Source organism: Lampetra fluviatilis, chromosome 34 (genome assembly GCF_964198595.1).
Source record: "Lampetra fluviatilis chromosome 34, kcLamFluv1.1, whole genome shotgun sequence".
In the NCBI taxonomy this organism is placed as follows: domain Eukaryota; kingdom Metazoa; phylum Chordata; class Hyperoartia; order Petromyzontiformes; family Petromyzontidae; genus Lampetra; species Lampetra fluviatilis.
The window spans coordinates 367,376-387,728 of NC_136308.1; the positions used below are offsets into that span (position 1 = coordinate 367,376).

The 20,353-nt window shown below is 50.0% G+C and overlaps 1 protein-coding gene across 1 annotated transcript; it reads left to right on the top strand.

Moving 5' to 3' along the window:
- Positions 1 to 842: 842 nt before the first annotated feature.
- On the top strand, positions 843 to 18,840 carry ASL (argininosuccinate lyase). Its single transcript, XM_078872262.1, has 17 exons — positions 843 to 937; positions 2,742 to 2,784; positions 3,428 to 3,622; positions 5,043 to 5,126; positions 6,037 to 6,093; positions 6,871 to 6,968; positions 7,184 to 7,261; positions 7,448 to 7,525; positions 9,559 to 9,611; positions 10,251 to 10,313; positions 10,749 to 10,863; positions 12,093 to 12,177; positions 13,166 to 13,225; positions 14,247 to 14,330; positions 16,195 to 16,275; positions 16,637 to 16,743; positions 17,949 to 18,840. The coding sequence occupies exons 2-17, from the start codon at positions 2,758 to 2,760 to the stop codon at positions 18,082 to 18,084; spliced, it is 1,401 nt and encodes a 466-aa protein (XP_078728388.1). The 5' UTR covers positions 843 to 937; positions 2,742 to 2,757; the 3' UTR covers positions 18,085 to 18,840.
- Positions 18,841 to 20,353: the final 1,513 nt, after the last annotated feature.

Genomic DNA, 20,353 nt, shown 5'->3' on the forward strand with positions numbered 1-20,353 from the left:
CCTGCCATTGTAATGTAACACATGGCATCCCGTTTCACATCACGTACCAATTATCAGGTGGAAATATGGGGCAATTGCTTGAGTTTATTGTAGCGTGATTGGGGTGTCATTACAATGCAGCCAAAGTGTTTGTGACTTTCCTTTGCCACTTTGTTGCAGAGGTAATGGTTCAAACCCAGCGGCTGCCCTGATTAATACTGCGGGATTGACTAAAAATACACGCCCTCTGCTTCACAGTGCACATTAAATATCCCGTGATGTCATTCGAAGAGTAGGTCACCCGTAATGGCATGCTTACTCTTGCTTGCAAATCACTCTTGGAAGCTACACGGCAATCACCCATTACTGTGAAAACTTGGAAGGATCCTCCTAAAAATAGTTTGAGACTTGGTGAGGCTTTTCTGGGTAAACAAGCAGAATAACAACAGCAATGCCTGGATGTTTGTACCCTGCAATTCCCAGTCACTCCAATAGCAAGCAGCCCAATGAAAGTGCAGCTATAGCGTGCTGGAGGTTGCGATAAACGATTGTAAAAAAACCCGGCTGTTCCACCATTGGTGCATCACCATACGAGTACGGCTCGCTGGCTCCCCCTCGCGAGATGTTGGTGAATATTCTTAGGTTTTTTTCGGTAAAGTCACGTAGGTAAAAATAAATAATAAAATAAACAGTAAAATATTAATATAATAAAGCTTCAAATCTAGAATGTTGGTGAATACCACGCGAGACACGTGACCGGGCGTGCGGAGTTCCCCCCCCCCGCATCGTGCATGGCCACGCTGTTGTATTCGCGTACGTGTTGACGTCATTCCGTTTCGCTGTGCGTGATGACGTCACGCGGGGTGGTGGGGGGGAACCGAGTGGACGCGGGCCGCGCCCTCACCCAGGCCTCCCGAGGGTCACGTGACCCAGACGCGAAGCTCATTCAAGCGGACAGGTGAGTGTGATGGGGGGTGAGCGAGTGATGGGAGTTGATGGGAGTGAGTGATGGGGGTGGGTGATGGGGGTGAGTGATGAGTGTGAGTGATGAGTGTGAGTGATGGGGGTGTGCGTGATGGGGGTGGGTGTGAGTGATGGCACAGCAGGAGGCACAGCTGGTACATCTGCCAGTCATGTCAGTCAAACCATGGCACCTGGGGGTCTGTCCCGTAACCTGTCAGCGAGCCTTCGACACTTCACGTGGTCTCAAAGTGCACCTCGCCTGGCACAGGCGCCGTGGTGGCCTCGCCGCCACTTAGTGGCGAATGGTGGCTGCTGCTGCTGCTGGGGGTGCATGTGGGTGATGGGGGTGAGCGTGTGTTGTACAGTCGTAGGGGCCGTCCATAAATGACGTCACGCACCTGGGGGGGGGAGGGGGTCAGACATTTGTGACGATGTGTGACGAGGGGGGGAGGGGGGGTTGAGAAATGTGACGTCACATCAAAATGTGCAACTTTAAATAAATATAAACAACTTAAATATAATTGTTATGACAACACTAATTTTGATTAATTTTCATTATTAACTAGTTGATTATTTAAATTTACGAAGGTCACCTTTTATTTATTCCGTGAAGGAGAATTTTGCTTCTCCATTGGAGAATGGAGAAGCAAACATTTTGTAATTTTTTTTAATTATTGTTATTAAACATTTAGATTTTAATTATTCTACCAGGGCTTTTCATTCTGTGGAATGAATATATGATTGTTATAATTGTCCTCTCCATTTTTCTTCGTTCTACTACAAAGTTTCAAGTATTTATAAGAGAATTTCATTATAATATTCTGAACATCTGCAGTCTTAGTTAGACGTTGAATATTTTCAAGTGAATTTTTATGCTAAATTTTAAGATTTCTAACGCCTCTTTTTTAATACGTGTTTTTCCTACAACATCAGAGTACACACTACAATGACAATAGTTTAAAGCGATTTGAAGCATGTTTTATTTTCAAAATGGAAATATGGTTTTGGGAGGGGGGCAAAGCTTTGTGACGTCATATTTGAGGGGGTCTGACTTTTTGTGACGAGGGGGGGAGGGGGGTCAAAAATCGTCCAAAATCGCGTGACGTCATTTATGGACGGCCCCATACCTCGGCAGTGGAGTGGTTAGCTCTACAAATCCAGCGACCGAGTTCGATTCCGGCTCATGGCCAACACCGGTGACGATTGTTTGAACGGGTCCTGAGCCTCCCCTAGGTCGACTCAGCCTCGAATTAGTACCCGGTGCGGTGTGTAAACATCGCCACTGGGGAGACAAAGGCGGTCGGGCGTGGTACGAGCCACCCATCCCCTGGTGTTCCGTGCAAGCCTCCAACCGAAGGCGAGAATGGTGGTGGTGGGTCACACTCCCACCGAAGTTGAATATTATCGGAGGGCGACAGTCAAAGTTGCTGAGGCACATACCTTCAATGAACTGTCCCAGATGCTGGCGACAGTGGCCCAACGGGGTCGAGGTTCTCGTGTTGGGCGACTCGACGCCTGAGTGGGTTATGACGGAAGCACCTGTGCTGGTTTGATTGGAATCATCTCCCTCATTCGATTAGCACGGTTGGCTACGTACCAAATCATTTAAACAGTAAAAGGTTGCTAAACGTTTGTGCAGTCTACGGCCTTTGAGTAACCAACACGCTCTTCCAAACGTCAGTGCATCCACACATCACGGATGCACGCCGGGTCCAAGAAAGATCATCTGCTGGACTACGTTGCGACAGAACAGCGAATGCGGGCCCATGTCCCTGACACCATTACCTTTGTCTCTACAGATACCTGCTGCTGAAAATGTCCGAGACATCGGGCAGCACAGAGGTGAGTGATGCTGTGTGTGTGTTTACGTTCGTGCGTGTGTGTAGAGGGACGTTTTATTTCTAATGGAACATAAACTGCTGTATACGGCTGTTGACTAAAGACCACAGTAGAGTCTGTTGTCTAACTTGGGTCAAATCTACCGTCCCAAGACCCAGTCAATCTGACGGAGCGTTTTAAAGGGAACCAAATCTCCCTGTACAAAACAGTGGAAATTGGGCAACATGGGGAAAGGGTTTTATTTATATGTTCATGAATTGTAGGAAAAAATTAAGATTTTGAGCCTGTACTTGAAAAAGGACAGAGAGAGAGAGAAAAGTCCAAATGGCTGGGGGAAGGGTGTTCCAGACTGATGACTTAGCCAAGATAGTATGTGGAGGAGAGTAGACTGGTGTGAGTGGTGAGAGGTAGGCAGGTGTAAGTGCATTGATAAGATGGTGAGATTCATTGGCATAATCATTGCTGTTTATGTTGTCTCTGAGCCTTTCGTGGGTTGACTCGGCTATGAACGAGTAGCTGGTGTGATGTCGAATGTACAGGGGACACAAAGGGCTCTAGGAACAGTGCAGAACAGTGCTAATGAAACTCTTTTGCTCTATGAGGCTATACGTGATGTTGGTGGTGTGTGTGTGTGTGCATGTCCCAGGCTGGTAAGCTGTGGGGTGGCCGCTTTGTCGGAGCCACGGACCCCTTGATGTCTCAGTTCAACGCCTCGCTGGGCGTCGATCGCCGGATGTGGCGCGCGGACCTGCAGGGCAGCTCGGCCTACGCCCTCGCACTGAGCCTCGCGGGCATCTTGGCCCAAGCCGAGGCCCAGGCCATTCGCGTCGCACTCACACAGGTTCACAGACACACACACACCACTCATTATACACAGACACACACACCACTCATTATACACAGACACACACACCACTCATTATACACAGACACACACACCACTCATTATACACAGACACACACACCACTCATTATACACAGACACACACACCACTCATTATACACAGACACACACACCACTCATTATACACAGACACACACACACCACTCATTATACACAGACACACACACCACTCATTATACACAGACACACACACACGTCATTTTACACAGGCACGCAAAAGTCATTATACACATTTTGGCCAATACACACAGGTCTACACATGTCACTGGGATATACTGTACGTTTATTTTATTTGTTACAGGGATAATCCCACTGAGCCAGTTTCCCCGGCTAGTTACACAGGAGACCCGTGGTGCTGCATGAGCACAGCAGCAGCAAAACAAACATGTCAAAAGACGAGAACTGGTGACCCCCGACTTACGACCCCCTGCTTTTTACGACCTTCCTTACAGCAAGACCCCCAAAGTAACGACCAACACTCGTGTCTATGACCGCCTAACGACTGCTACCGATGCCGAGTCGATGGCGCTGCTTTGCTATTCTGCTGTATGCAAATGTTCAGCATAGCCCGGCAGTCTGCAGCTGCACTGAGTGCGAACGCAGCAGCGTCTCTTTCGCAACGCTCTTCACTTCTTTGTCAATTTTCTTGAAATTTTGATAAATGTTCGCCTTTTGCTATGTCTTGAGAAGAGCAAATGTGATATATGTGCAGAAAAGTACATATGGATTTTCAAATGTGTTTCTTTTTACTTAATAAATGTTTGTAAAAGTTTCGTTAAGCTACAATAAATGTTTGTCAGGGTTATTTTCATTTATTTTCATGCAAAATTTTGGTATTTGTATGGTATGTAACGGGTTTCCAGGAACGGAACCCCAATGTATAACATTGCGCCTATGGGAGATAAGGATTCGACTTACGACGGCTCCACGTGTGAGCGTCGTTCAGGCACCAATTAGGTCGTAGGTGCGGGGGTCGCCTGTACACGGCTCTTAAGGAATATTGCACAACTAACAAACTTGGTGTTTAACGGCCGTAAACTTTGGATTGTGAGTCGAGCGCTCTGCCACAGCGCCACAAGGCTGCCCGCACGTGCAATGTGCACGCGGGGTCTCTTGTCCACCGCTGAGCAATGGACGCTGCCTGTGGAATTTCACAGCCAAGCGGCGCCAGTGACTCGAGACTCCACATGCCCCGCCGAGGGGAATCGCTTTTGCACTCTAGAGCCCAAACTGGACTTTGCTCCTCCACTCCCCGTAGCGTAGCGCGCCCCTCGTGCTGCGCATTGATCGTGCGTTGGTTTGGAGGCGCTGGAGTGAGCGTGAATGAAGCTGGTGCGTGCGTGCGTGCATGTTGCAGATCGAGAAGGAGTGGGAGGAGGGAAAGTTTGAGGTCAAAGAGAACGACGAAGACATCCACACGGCCAACGAGAGGCGCCTCAAGGTAACGCACACAGACGCACAGACGCACAGACGCACAGACGTGAGCGCACTTACGAGAAGACGGTGGGTGTAGCTCATTGGTAACCCAGATTATTAGAGGCAAGTGCCAGTCATCCAGTATATCACTATTTTCTCTGGATGAAATCAGATTACAGTTACTCTACCGGTAGATGTGTTACATTGCAGGGAGTCATCGTACGAGCAGTATGGTAATCAGATTACCAGAAGGAGGTTTTCATTTATTTTCATGCCATTGCTGCCACCACAGCTCGAGTGCTTATTTCCGTGAGATCCGAAGCTGCTGCAGGGTTGTAACTTGTCCTTCAAGGTGCACTTGTTCGGTGCCCCACCAGCTGGAGTGGCAACCCTGGGTGGCACCCCTGGTAAGCACTCCAATGCCTGTTTTTTCCCTTGAAAATACCAAATTCACCATTATATTTCGAGATTTGGTTGTATTTAAATGCTATGTAAATCAAAATTGTATTGTCATTACTTACAAACCCTCAAGTTAATTTTCAGAATGCACCTTCCCGATGAATGTGTGCAAGTGCAAGTATCGTGCACACATCACACACAACCCTCAGTACTGATCCTTGAAACCACGGTCTCTACCACCCAAGAGTGGAACAGCAGCACGCGAAGCGACTTCATTCGTAGGTAATGGATTTGATCTGGAGTCCAAATGGTAATCAGTCAGTTGTCATGATGTCCGTGCGGAGTGATGTTACATGGGCAGCTGACACAGTGGCAGAGTCTTGGAGCCCCCCGAGACCCCAGGAAACCCCCACCCAGCGCTCGGCTGACAGCCACAGTGCAGAGACATCCAGCGGTGATTCTAATGCCGATGGTAGTGATGGTGTTGATGATGGCGAAGGTGGTGCTGGTCGTAATTGCGATGATGGGGACTGCAGGAGCTGATTGGAGAAGCCGGAGGGAAACTGCACACGGGACGGAGCCGAAACGACCAGGTCTCGTGATTCACACACTCACACATTCACGCACACACGGATACATTTACTGTCACACAGACGCACACAGCAAATATCCCCACATATAGCCTTGAATAGACTGTTGGTGTAAGTGCTGTAAGCACCCAACACACACACGTATTCACACATACTTCACTCTTTAAAATACGCAACCACTCACTCGCTGATGCACAGACATATTCACTTACACCCACACATGTATTCACTCACGCTCATTGACGTTTACGCACGCACATTGATTAAGCCTCGCGCACGGCACAGAGATGAGTGCCACCCCTGCTCATGTTCGGGTTTTTAAGTTGGGTTTGTCCAACCAGATTAGAACTCAACAGGACCAGGATAAAGTCTCGTTTGCAAGACTGACCTGGGTCACCAAAATCCTAAAATAGCATAAAACAGGGTACAACAATGGAGCAAATATCAATATTTCATAGCCACCAAGATTTAAACCTGCGCAGGGAGAACCAAGTAGACTTATAATAATTATCATAAATTTTTATATCGCGCTTGTTCACGCAAAACTGCATCTCACAACGGTGTACAAGACAAAACATTACACAAACCTCGCAACATACGTAGCACATGCAAACCAAGGTCAACTCAATTCAAGGCCAAAGAAAACAACAAACATTTTAAATGGGACTTAAATAGTGGCAGGGACTTAATTTGGCGACCGTGGAGCGTGCGTGCGTCCCACTGCGCGCGAGCATGGCGGCCCACGTGCCACGGCCTCTCCGCACGACGTTTCCCCTGCAGGTGGTGACGGACGTGAGGATCTGGCTGCGGGAGGCACTCTCCCACCTCCTCGCTCTGCTGCACACGCTCGTGCGCTCCCTCGCTCAGCGCGCCCACGCGTACGCCCTGCACCCCGTTGCACGCAACCCCCGCACCTCACTTACAGACTCGCCTGCATTCTTACTTGCTAGTGGTGGAGTCACTCGGTGGACTGGCAGGTGCATGGGTGAGTGGGTGAGGGAATGAAAGGGTGGGGGTGTGAGCGGTGGAGTGTGGTGTGGACGCTGTGTTGTGACCGTGTGCTTCGTTGCCGTGCTGTCTCGTGTTGCCACAGGGAGATGGACGTCCTCTGCCCTGGGTACACGCACCTGCAGCGAGCGCAGCCAATCCGGTGGAGCCACTGGCTGCTCAGGTGACCGGATTACAGTGTAACAACCGGTCATCCGTCGCTGTGAGGTGGATGCGGTGGAGCGGTGGCCACACCCGGCCTGGTGGTGAACCCGCTTGTGACGATGTGTTGATGTGCTGTTGTGACGATGTGTTGATGTGACGATGCGATGGTGGCGTGGTGCTTATCGTGCTCTGGGCTTTCTTCCAGTCACGCCACGGCCCTGCTGAGGGATGCAGAGCGGCTTGGCCAGGCACGCGCCCGCACCAACGTCCTGCCTCTGGGCAGGTGACTCCACATGGCAGACAGAGCATTCACATTCTCTAGTGACTCTGTGTGTGTGACAGGTCTCATTCACATTCTCTAGTGACTCTGTGTGTGTGACAGGTCTCATTCACATTCTCTAGTGACTCTGTGTGAGTGACAGGTCTCATTCACATTCTCTCGTGACTCTGTGTGTGTGACAGGTCTCATTCACATTCTCTAGTGACTCTGTGTGAGTGACAGGTCTCATTCACATTCTCTAGTGACTCTGTGTGAGTGACAGGTCTCATTCACATTCTCTAGTGACTCTGTGTGTGTGACAGGTCTCATTCACATTCTCTAGTGACTCTGTGTGAGTGACAGGTCTCATTCACATTCTCTAGTGACTCTGTGTGAGTGACAGGTCTCATTCACATTCTCTAGTGACTCTGTGTGAGTGACAGGTCTCATTCACATTCTCTAGTGACTCTGTGTGTGTGACAGGTCTCATTCACATTCTCTAGTGACTCTGTGTGAGTGACAGGTCACATTCACATTCTCTCCAGTGACTCTGTGTGTGTGACAGGTCTCATTCACATTCTCTAGTGACTCTGTGTGAGTGACAGGTCACATTCACATTCTCTCCAGTGACTCTGTGTGTGTGACAGGTCTCATTCACATTCTCTAGTGACTCTGTGTGAGTGACAGGTCTCATTCACATTCTCTCGTGACTCTGTGTGTGTGACAGGTCTCATTCACATTCTCTCGTGACTCTGTGTGTGTGACAGGTCTCATTCACATTCTCTCGTGACTCTGTGTGTGTGACAGGTCTCATTCACATTCTCTCCAGTGACTCTGTGTGTGTGACAGGTCTCATTCACATTCTCTAGTGACTCTGTGTGTGTGACAGGTCTCATTCACATTCTCTCGTGACTCTGTGTGTGTGACAGGTCTCATTCACATTCTCTCCAGTGACTCTGTGTGTGTGACAGGTCTCATTCACATTCTCTACAGTGACTCTGTGTGTGTGACAGGTCTCATTCACATTGTCTCCAGTGACTCTGTGTGTGTGACAGGTCTCATTCACATTCTCTCCAGTGACTCTGTGTGTGTGACAGGTATCATTCACATTCTCTACAGTGACTCTGTGTGTGTGACAGGTCTCATTCACATTCTCTCCAGTGACTCTGTGTGTGTGACAGGTCTCATTCACATTCTCTCGTGACTCTGTGTGTGTGACAGGTCTCATTCACATTCTCTCCAGTGACTCTGTGTGTGTGACAGGTCTCATTCACATTCTCTCCAGTGACTCTGTGTGTGTGACAGGTCTCATTCACATTCTCTAGTGACTCTGTGTGTGTGACAGGTCTCATTCACATTCTCTCCAGTGACTCTGTGTGTGTGACGGGTCTCATTCACATTCTCTCGTGACTCTGTGTGTGTGACAGGTCTCATTCACATTCTCTCCAGTGACTCTGTGTGTGTGACAGGTCACATTCACATTCTCTAGTGACTCTGTGTGTGTGACAGGTCTCATTCACATTCTCTAGTGACTCTGTGTGTGTGACAGGTCTCATTCACATTCTCTACAGTGACTCTGTGTGTGTGACAGGTCTCATTCACATTCTCTCGTGACTCTGTGTGTGTGACAGGTCTCATTCACATTCTCTCCAGTGACTCTGTGTGTGTGACAGGTCACATTCACATTCTCTAGTGACTCTGTGTGTGTGACAGGTCTCATTCACATTCTCTACAGTGACCCAATGGGCAGATCTCATTCACAGTCTGACTATGGTGACCCAGTTTGATATTTGAATTCTGTGTCTGAAATCTACCCATGGGGCCTGGTCCTCCCCGAGGCTGACCTAGCCTGAAATAAGAACCCGGTGTGGTCCTGCTTCTGCACTGGGGACACGACCACAGTAAGTGGACGCTTGGTAGCGATGATGCCCTCAGTCTGTCCAGGATGAATGCAACATCTGTGTGTGTGCGTGTGTCTGTGTGCATGCGTGTGTGTGTGTGTTGTGTGTGTGCGTGTGTCTGTGTACATGCGTGTGTGTGTGTGCGTGCTCACGCAGTGGAGCCATAGCCGGAAACCCGTTGAACATTGACCGAGAGATCTTGCGCAAGGGTATGTACTTATGGATACGTGGCAGAGAATGTGCTGTATGCACGTACACCACATGCGGAGTGCACGTCACGCACACACGCACCTATTGTTAGCCGGGCAAATGTTGTAGTCTTGTATGAAGAGTTTTAATGTGTAATCCTAGTGGAACAACAACTCCCCAGATTTATTTTGCAAAACACCACCCAGATCGCAGATGAGTTCGTGCCGATATTGTGGTGAACAGAACACAGGGCATCACCACGTCACGTCACACGTCGGCAGGACAACTCCACGTGGAGAGAAATTGTTCAACTTGCTGCAGCAGCCATTTTTTGTAGGCACACAAGTTGACTGCTGTGTTCATTCCAGTTATTTAATAGTGGATGATACCTTCATTGACACGCTGTGCTTTATTGTTTAGGGGGTCCTTTTTGCCAGCATCAAGATGATAAAAAAGAAAAAAAGCTTTTTTCTTTCTGGCAATACATACAGGTGTTCATATGTGCAAACACCAAATGGACACCTATTATACGGAATCAAGTCTGCATTAACCACACGTGCTTGCGGAAGCACCTCTCCTGGTAGTAATGAGAGTGTTAATGTTCACATGTTGATCATGGTAGGCTCGTGTGCACAGCTAACGTGCGAATCCTCTTACAGAACTGAACTTTGATTCGATCAGCCTCAACAGCATGGACGCCACAAGCGATAGAGACTTCATAGGTGAGTGGGCGTGTGCGCGCGTGCATGTGGCTGGTTGCATAACGAGTGCTCGTTAACACCGCTTGCCCAATTATTCTGCGACTGGCTCATTTGCATCCTCAATTGAGGAGGAGCTCAGGGCCATCCTAGGCCCGAGACGGGTTTGCTGTCCTCAGCGAAGCGCTCAGAGGGAGAGAGGCGCTGGCTATGTCCTGGTTCCCCTGCGGGAAAATCATCACAGCTGCTTTCCTTGCAAAAGGGCTCTGCTGGATTGGAAGGATGGCTGTGTAGAAATATATGTGACGTGGCAATGTTGTCGATGGTGATGTGATGTGTGACCTGGTGGTGTATTAATGGTGATGCGATGTGTGACGTGGTAGTGGTGGTGTTGTGGTTTGTGACGTGGTAGTGGTGGTGTTGTGGTTTGTGACGTGGTGGTGGTGGTGCCACGTGTAGCCGAGTTCCTGTTTGCGGCGTCACTCACCATGACGCACTTGAGCCGAATGGCGGAGGACCTGGTGCTCTACAGCAGCAAGGAGTTCGGCTTCGTCAGCCTTTCGGACGCGTACAGGTGACCACACGCATGCAGACGCATGCAGACGCACCGCACGGTGATGGTGCTGGTGGTGGGAGGTGTGTGCGGTGCGGGAGTGCAGCGGTTAGCACGTCGCGCCACGAACTTGGCCAACATCAGTAACAATTATTTGAACCGGTTCTGGGCCTCCCCTAGGTCGACTCAGCCTCAAATTAGTACCTGTTTCGATGTGTAAACATAGGAGGTGTGTGATGGTGGTACTAAACCTGATACTACTACTGAACCTGTGCTACTAAGAGATGGGGCCTGACTATCAGCCCAACAAAACCAAGCACATGTGTCATGAAACATTCCACCCCCTCCACTCCCCGTGAGGAATGGGACAGCTGTGAATAGAGTGGAGGAGTTCCCATACCTGGGCAGTGCGCTCATGAGTGACTCTGTTTTGGTGGTGGAGGTCTCACTGGGAATCGGTAGAGTGTCATATTTTCATCAGCTGTATAATGCTACGTATATAAGCTCCATAATAGAGGTGTTTTGGGTGAGATCGCGTAAATATATAAATGTGTCGTTAAACCCGCCACCACCCGACACAGCCAACTAGTAAGGGTTGTCGCGTAAACAGAACGTGGCCATTTCGTCACTAGTACAGCACGCCGGTTGTGTTGGAGAGCCAAGCCACAACATTTACAATCTGAGTACGACGTTTCACCAGAAATTACAACTAGCTTCATCAGGCGACAGCCAGATTTGTGGAGAAGTTCACCTGTTTCGTTCCTTATATAGAGGTGTAGATGTGGTGACCACACTTCTTGAGTCAACGTGCATTATGCATGCACATTATGCGGGCCCATTGATCGTGTCCTTCCTGTCCATTGTATTAAAATAGCCGTACCAACGGTAATCCCTATTGAAGTATGGTGTCCTGTATAAGCATGCACTTCCACGCAGCACCAAGTTGATAGCTATCCGAACGGTTAAACATTTTTTTTATTTCTCTTTCAAATTCCATACAAAGCTCCGTGTCTTATCGGCCACACTAATGCCCCCCCCCCCTTCTCTATTTTTGCGAAACACCTGAGTCTGTCACTTCACGTGGTCTGGCACAAGCACCATTGTGACGTCATCGCCACTTTGGCGGCGAATGGCAGTTATTGTTCTGATGGTGGCGGTGGGAGGTGTGTGATGATGATGGTGTGAGGATCTATGTCGGTGTTGTGAGTGACCGTGTGTGACCCTGCCCCTAACCACACTCCTCGCTCCAGCACGGGCAGCAGCCTCATGCCCCAGAAGAGGAACCCAGACAGCCTGGAGCTCATCCGCGGCAAGACTGGCACCGTCTTTGGCAGGGTAACCCCTCCTCGTCACTCGCTCTCGCCTCGTCACACGTCACCCTTGGTGTTTGGTTTCTAATGGCAAGTGGCCGAGTTGGACACTAGAGACCCCTGTAAGTTCAGCATCATTGGGGACAAGATTGACTCCTTACTAAAGCCGGGGGAAGTGATCGATGAGAAGGGAAAGTGGCCAAGAGGAGATCAAGAAAACCATTACAAAGGCAAAGGCAGCCGTCATCAGCCAGATACCAGACTTGGATGATGACACGGCACCCCATGAAGGATATAAGCGTCTGATAGTTGGTGTTTAATGTTGACAGGAGGATGGACAAGAAGAGTGATGAACGCAGCGTGCGGTGCGGGGATCACAGGGAACTCTCCTGCCCCGCCACCTCCTTAGGGGTATAGACGGCAGAAGGAGAAGGGGACGACAAAGATGGATGTGGTGGGGGGCGATGATATCGAGGAGTAGATCCAGCACAGCCCGGAGAGCATCGCAGAGTTCGCACTAAGAGAGTGCCAGGCTCCGAACACGGAGCTGACAACGATGAATGTGTAATGCGAAGTCCTTTATTACAGATGGATGCCGACAGCATCTGAACCACAAGTCCCCACCGGGTTGATTGAGGGGTCACTGCCTTTACTACTGTGGTGTGCGCGTGTGCGCGTGTGTGTAGTGGCATTGTAATTATTAGCAGCACACTTTGCTTTGATTCCATGAAGGGTCCATTCCCCTGATTAGCACGGGTGGCTACATACATCCATTCCTGGCCATGATACTCAAAATCATAGGTACTTTGTATCTAAGCTCAGCCTGTAATCCCATCGGTCAACTCAGCCTAAATTAATCCTGCAGTTTGTCGACAACTACAGTGCTTAGAAATCAAAGGTGACCAGGTGTGGTGCTACCCACACGACACCCTTTAGTGCCATGCTCGCAAACAGGACTTGCCCCGATGGTCCATGAGGCTAACCAGGAGTTGCTTGTCTTTGTTTTTCAACAGTTCGCTGGGTTGATGATGACCATGAAGGGGCTGCCCACCGCATACAACAAGGACTTGCAGGTGAGACATCATCAATGCCATTATTCTCACCATCATTGGCATAACAATCATAGCCATCAAGACAATCACCGCAGCTACTGTATCACCATCAAGCACACAGAACTGCAGCGTCGCCCGTCATCGCAGTCCCCGGCACGGCCAGTCCGTGTGCTGCGTGTGCACCGGTGGGGCTGTCTACTGCGCCGCCAGCGGCCCATGCCGCGTCCGCCTCCGTCGCGGCGTCTCCAGCGCGCCGTGGACTGTAACGTGATTGAATTGGACTGCGAGCGAATCGCCGATCACGCAGATATTGGCCAGTCAACAAAAGGGGCGTTTCACATTACGCTATACTAACCAATGGGATTACTTGATCTATGCATTGCTCGTCAATAAATTGACACAGTGATTATCCCTCGATGAATTGATACTCTAACGTAGCTGTCGGATCGACTTTGAACAGAATGAATGCAACAGATACCTCGACGGATGGTTTAGTTTTATTCGTAGGTGTTTTGGTGATTTGTTTACCTTTCTTGTACTTTGCACTACTAACATTTGTGCACTATTTGTTGTCACGTTCTCACCCGCCCCTACCGGACATGTGTGAAACGAGTTTGATAGCTCATCAGATATTTCCAGTATAAATAAAGATTCTGATTCTGCGGCACGCTCCGACGGGCAACACCGCGCCTACTTTGTATGAATGTTGAACTTATTTCACACTGTACTAGATGCCAACCGTGCTAATCGGAGGTGTGATTACCACCGTCGGGCTGATCGCTGATTAGTGATGTCATTCGGGTCCGATTTTATTATATTCCAGCGCCCTCGCTCCAAACATTTACCACGCAACTCCCAGCTCTCGTGAGCAGCTCTACTCCGTGAGAAGGCCACAGTGGATTTCCTGCCATCAGAATATGGGATTTCCACAGCTGGCTGGCTCCTTAATGGTCTCATGCTAATTCCGATGGTTACTTCTGCAGGGAAATATCCGGTTTGATTATCAAGTTAAAATGTATTTGTGTTTGACGAACGCGTACAGGAGGACAAGGAAGCAATGTTTGATGTCTACGACACGCTGAGCGCCGTGGTGCAGATCGCAACGGGCGTCATATCCACACTCACGGTAACTTGGTGTGCGCCCACGCACTAACAGCTACAGCGCCATTCACCACACACTCGATGGTCACGGTGCCACGTGGCATGCTGAAGGCTTGCAGCGGGGTCACTGGACAGGCACAGGCCTTATGACGGGCAGATGCAATACTCGCACTCGCTACTGAACCGATTTACAGGACTGTGTTCTATCCACCTCATGCTCGCATCATTGCTATGAGACCCATCCACAGAGGCCGATCTTGGCTGTGCTGGTACAAGTTGTCAGAAAAGTCGGTTCACTCGAGGTTCTTATGTACCGCATGAGCCCAACCCGTCTCTAGCCTGTTCTGGGCCCACTTAGCCCTCCTCTGTCCGGCCAAACAGAGACTGCTTGGGCATGCGGTGGCTGGGCATGCGGTGGCTGGGCATGCGGTGGCTGGGCATGCGGTGGCTGGGCATGCGGTGGCTACATGTTCCAGCCAACGCAGCCTCGCCTGATATTTCAAGGATCTGTGTACATGGTGTGGTCGGTGTGGTGGTGTCAGCATGGGATGTGGAACATCAGGACTGGGCATACAACAGAAGACTGACGTGTATGGTGCTGGCCCCAAATAAAACCCTCCTTAAGCTCTTGCAGTCTTAACAGGCAATTGCTGAGAACACGCATCTCCACAGGCTCTCCAGGCTGGGTGTGTGTGCCAGGTGAACAAGGCTTTGTGTGTGTGTGTGTCAGGTGAACAAGGCTCTGTGTATGTGTGTGCCAGGTGAACAAGGCTCCGTGTGTGTGTGTGTGTGCCAGGTGAACAAGGCTCCGTGTGTGTGTGTGCCAGGTGAACAAGGCTCCGCGTGTGTGTGTGTGTGTGCCAGGTGAACAAGGCTCCGTGTGTGTGTGTGTCAGGTGAACAAGGCTCTGTGTATGTGTGTGTGCCAGGTGAACAAGGCTCCGTGTGTGTGTGTATGTGTGCCAGGTGAACAAGGCTCCGTGTGTGTGTGTGTGCCAGGTGAACAAGGCTCCGTGTGTGTGTGTGTGTGCCAGGTGAACAAAGCTCCGTGTGTGTGTGTGTGTGCCAGGTGAACAAGGCTCCGCGTGTGTGTGTGTGTGTGCCAGGTGAACAAGGCTCAGTGTGTGTGTGTGTGTGTGCCAGGTGAACAAGGCTCCGTGTGTGTGTGTGCCAGGTGAACAAGGCTCCGTGTGTGTGTGTGTGCCAGGTGAACAAGGCTCCGCGTGTGTGTGCCAGGTGAACAAGGCTCCGTGTGTGTGTGTGTGTGCCAGGTGAACAAGGCTCCGTGTGTGTGTGTGCCAGGTGAACAAGGCTCCGTGTGTGTGTGTGTGTGCCAGGTGAACAAGGCTCCGTGTGTGTGTGTGCCAGGTGAACAAGGCTCCGTGTGTGTGTGTGCCAGGTGAACAAGGCTCCGCGTGTGTGTGTGTGCCAGGTGAACAAGGCTCCGTGTGTGTGTGTGCCAGGTGAACAAGGCTCCGTGTGTGTGTGTGCCAGGTGAACAAGGCTCCGCGTGTGTGTGTGTGTGTGTGTGCCAGGTGAACAAGGCTCCGTGTGTGTGTGTGCCAGGTGAACAAGGCTCCGTGTGTGTGTGTGCCAGGTGAACAAGGCTCCGTGTGTGTGTGTGCCAGGTGAACAAGGCTCCGTGTGTGTGTGTGCCAGGTGAACAAGGCTCCGTGTGTGTGTGTGTGTGCCAGGTGAACAAGGCCCCGTGTGTGTGTGTGCCAGGTGAACAAGGCTCCGTGTGTGTGTGTGCCAGGTGAACAAGGCTCCGTGTGTGTGTGTGCCAGGTGAACAAGGCTCCGTGTGTGTGTGTGTGGCAGGTGAACAAGGCTCCGTGTGTATGTGTGTGTGTGGCAGGTGAACAAGGCTCCGTGTGTGTGTGTGTGCCAGGTGAACAAGGCTGCCATGCGAGCTGCTCTCAGCCCAGACATGCTGGCCACAGACCTCGCCTACTACCTCGTCCGGAAGGGGGTGAGTTCGCCTCCTCTGTGCACCTGGAGGTCAAGGTAGTGGTAGCGGTGTGGTTAGGGTCAAACATTTAAACGCCTGTGTGTGTGTTGTGTGTTGCTGGATTTGATAGTGTGTTGTGATCGCGGCGGTGTGCGTGGCGTTGTGATCGCGGTGTTTGTGTGGTGTTTTCATCATGATGTGTATGTGGTGTTGTAATCGCAGTGTTTGTGTGGTGTTTTCATCATGATGTGTATGTGGTGTTGTAATCGCAGTGTTTGTGTGGTGTTTTCATCATGATGTGTATGTGGTGTTGTAATCGCGGTGTTTGTGTGGTGTTGTCATCATGATGTGTATGTGGTGTTGTAATTGCGGTGTGCCTCAGGTTGCTTTCCGTGATGCACACAATCTCGCTGGACGAGCCGTGGCCGAATCTGAAGCCAAGGGCTGCTCCTTGAAGGACCTCTCCGTGGATGAGCTGCAAACCATCAGGTGGACCCACCACAGCGCTCATTATGCACACAACATCAACAGCCGCCATTTGCCACTTAAGGGGTGGTGACATCATCAGCGTGCATGTGCCATCCTAGATACACTTTAAAGCTACTGGCAAGAGTTCACAGGACAGGTCAACTTGTTACAGGTTAACTGTCGTGACAGACTAGTACACTTTGAGGCAATAACGTGAAGTGTTGAAGGTTCGCTGGCAGGAGGTCACGGGACAGACTCAGGTACCATCGGTTAACTGAGATGACAGGCAGATGCACCACCTGTGCTCCCCACTGTGCCAACTTGCTGAGTGTTAGCCGCCCGGCACTCCACTCATTGTGAATGTCGCTCCTCTGCCATCCATTGTTGTTGGAAGGCGCCTGCCTCCAACAGCTGAGTTGCTTCCTTCATAAGTCACCACAGAGGCCCATCTTGAGAGCGCTGATACCAGTCATCGGAAAGTCTAATCAGCTCCACATCTTTCTGTACCACATCAGCTCCATCTCTTCTCTAAGCCGCACCATGCCCATAACATACGCACTTGAACACAGAATCGTAGACTCGGATCAAAATCAGTACCTAGTTCAGACTTGTTGAAGATGAACACAGCCTCAAGCTCATTTGAGCATGATGACCCTTCAACCTGTTCCATGGGACTGCCGCCTCATTCGATTCGAGACAACTTGAGTTGGCCTGCTTTCTCCCAGAACTTAAGTTGAACTCGAGTTCTTAGAGAAATCAATCCTGGTTAAAAAAAAGTGGTGTTTCCATGATTTGCTGAGTCCGTCTAGTGAACACGTGAGTGGCACCTGTCTCTCGCAGAGTACATCTGAGTAAGACTTTCCCAGAATTACCTGCGATTACAACGTCAAGACTGCATTGCTGCAAAATTAACTGTGAATGTTGAATGAAATGTTCCCGTCGCCTACAACATGTGTGATTGTTATTTGTTAGGTGGCATATTTCAGCTCAGTATGAATTCTAATATGGAGAATGTATGGCAGCCACAGAAGTGAAATCAACCCAGATAAATTGGGCTGCAACCAGAATTTAACAGCCGTCTCAACGTAACACAAATTTTGAGACAGAAACGTGGTATTCGACTTGGTGTGTGCTATTCGACTTGACTAACAGTGCTTGCTTTGATCATTAATAAACAGAGGTGTGTGTACAATGCGTGTACGTGTGGTGTGTGTGTGTCCGTGCAGCCCCTTGTTTGGCAGTGACGTGTGCGCAGTGTGGGACTACGAGAGCAGCGTGGAGCAGTACTCGGCTCCTGGGGGGACCGCCAGGGCCAGCGTCGCCCAGCAGATAGAGGCCATCCTCGCACAGCTGAAGCCATGACGCACTCCACTCCCATACACACGCGAACACGTGCTACACATACCACTCCTACAGGCACACGTGTCGTCCCTAAACTGTATGAATACGACTCAAACTGTGGATGAGTCAAATGCCTTAAAACAATCTCGGTTGCCTAGAGCCCATTGTAACCTGCTAATAGCCTTGTGAGACGATACGTCACTTTGGCTTTCATTTTTTGTAACATTTTAATGGTGCTGTCAATATCAAGATCTCATGAGACAGAAACACATTTTGAAAGCGTCACTCACGGTGAGCCTTGCACCAGCACATGGCAAACGGCTTGTCGGAACTACTCAACTCCTACCCACACGGTGAGAATGTTTATATGGTACATGAGCTGCGTAGAGCATTTCAATCGATATTTTTTGAGCTGGAGAACTGGAATTATGTAAAAAATAATATTTGATGTTGACTGGACTTAGACCATCAACTTGCTACTAGAGAACTCGGCTTAATCATAGCTGAAACTCAAATGTAGTCCCAGATTAGTGGTGCTGGCTGGGTGCTCTAACCTGGTGTTGGGCGACTCAGGCTGCACCACGGACCGCTGGGATAAAAGCTCTAAATGCATTTGATGTTTGAGTTTAGCATTGACCAATATCCCACCAATCGTCAACACGCTTGGTAGTTTTTGCACCGTAACAAAACTTAAAAAGTGTGCTGCAAGTTTGATTCAAGATTTACTCGGTACAGTGAATGTTACACGTGGACTAATAAAGGTGGTGGTGGTTATGGTGTGTTTTGTTGCCTCTGGTTCTTGCCAACAATGCAGATCTCCTCCGTCTCTGTGGCCGGTACGGACTCCTGAATGCGCCGCTGGCATCCCCGTCCCCCCTGCCCCCCCCCCGCCCCACTCGTCCCCCCCGCCCCACTCGTCCCCCTCGCCCCACTCGTCCCTCTGTCCCACTCGTCCCCCCCCCGTCCCACTCGTCCCCCCGTCCCACTCGTCCCCCCCGTCCCACTCGAGCCCCTCACCTCATCAGGTGTCCCCCTCTCTCCCTATAATCGCCTGCCCCCCCCCCCCCCGAAATTCTTCGTGTCCACTAGACTTTGTTGGAACCAAGTCTCACCTCTTTTTAACAAATCTGGCAATGAACTAAAAGACCACTCAGTTCATCAACTCAGTTCATCAACTCCCAATCCCCGGACCGGTGGCAAACCCTCGTTACATCACCAAGGGGAGGCCACGCCTATCCGTTGTGTGATTTTGATCCCGAGCCCGCAGATTGGCGATTGTAAATGCTAGAGCTGTTCAGCAAAGTGGCCAAATTTGCCAAAAATTTATTTGGTGAAACTTGGAATTTATGTTATTCATTTTTCTTTCTCCCCCTTCATGATGTTGACCTCTTATGAACCACATCATAATCTTCTAAATTAATCTTCATTTCCTGACTGGTGGAGCGATCTAGTAATTGGGAGTCGTTTCTGTATCCCCACTGAGACCCAGATGGCCACCCCACAGAGCGCTCTTCATCGCAAGCAGAAGCAGGAGAAACGCCTCAAGCTTAACTCATGCCAACTTGATTCTTACAATCTTCGCATGAAATTCCAGTGAGATAATTCAATAAACACCTGGGATATGGGCAGCCCAGGGCCGATGGTGGAGACTCCACAATCCCACGACGGGGCCAGGGACACCCAAAGCACGCGCACCAAGGATTGGCGGCGCTGCTGATGATGATGGGCCGAGTTTAAAGACACGGAGCGGAGCCGCCCCGTCCTCACGCGGTGGTTGTGAAAGGGGCCGTCCATAAATGACGTCACGCGATTTTGGAGGATTTTTGACCCCCCCCCCCATCGTCACGCGGCGTCACAAAAAGTCAGACCCCCCTTAAATATCACGTCACAAAGCTCTGCCCCCTCCCCAAATGAAACACGCTTCAAATCGCTTTAAACTATTGTCATTGTAGTGCGTATTTAATGTGCCGCTGCACTCTGATGTTGTAGGAGAAAACATTTATTAAAAAGTATATTTAATTAAGTAGAACGTGTTGTTTAAAGTTGCTCATTTTTATGTGACGTCACATTTTTCAACCCCCCCCCCCCATCGTCACAAATGTCCCCTCCCCCTAGGTGCGTGACGTCATTTATGGACGGCCCCAAAGAGTTCACGGCTGTAATTAGTGTAGTCCCTGATTACTGGTGTTTGGATGACTTATTAATGATTATTATTAATGTTGGGCCCTAATTTGGCACCTCCGGGACAAACAACGCCCCCTAGGAACTTTCTCGCAGCCCCGCCTCTTGC

Bases quoted from the DNA above. Each gene is read 5' to 3' on its own strand.
- ASL (XM_078872262.1), top strand. From the start codon at position 2,758: ATGTCCGAGACATCGGGCAGCACAGAG. The intron at 6,969-7,183 runs GTACGCCCTGCA...GTGTTGCCACAG, and splicing joins CTCGCTCAGCGCGCCCACGC to GGAGATGGACGTCCTCTGCC. The intron at 16,276-16,636 runs GTGAGTTCGCCT...GGTGTGCCTCAG, and splicing joins ACTACCTCGTCCGGAAGGGG to GTTGCTTTCCGTGATGCACA.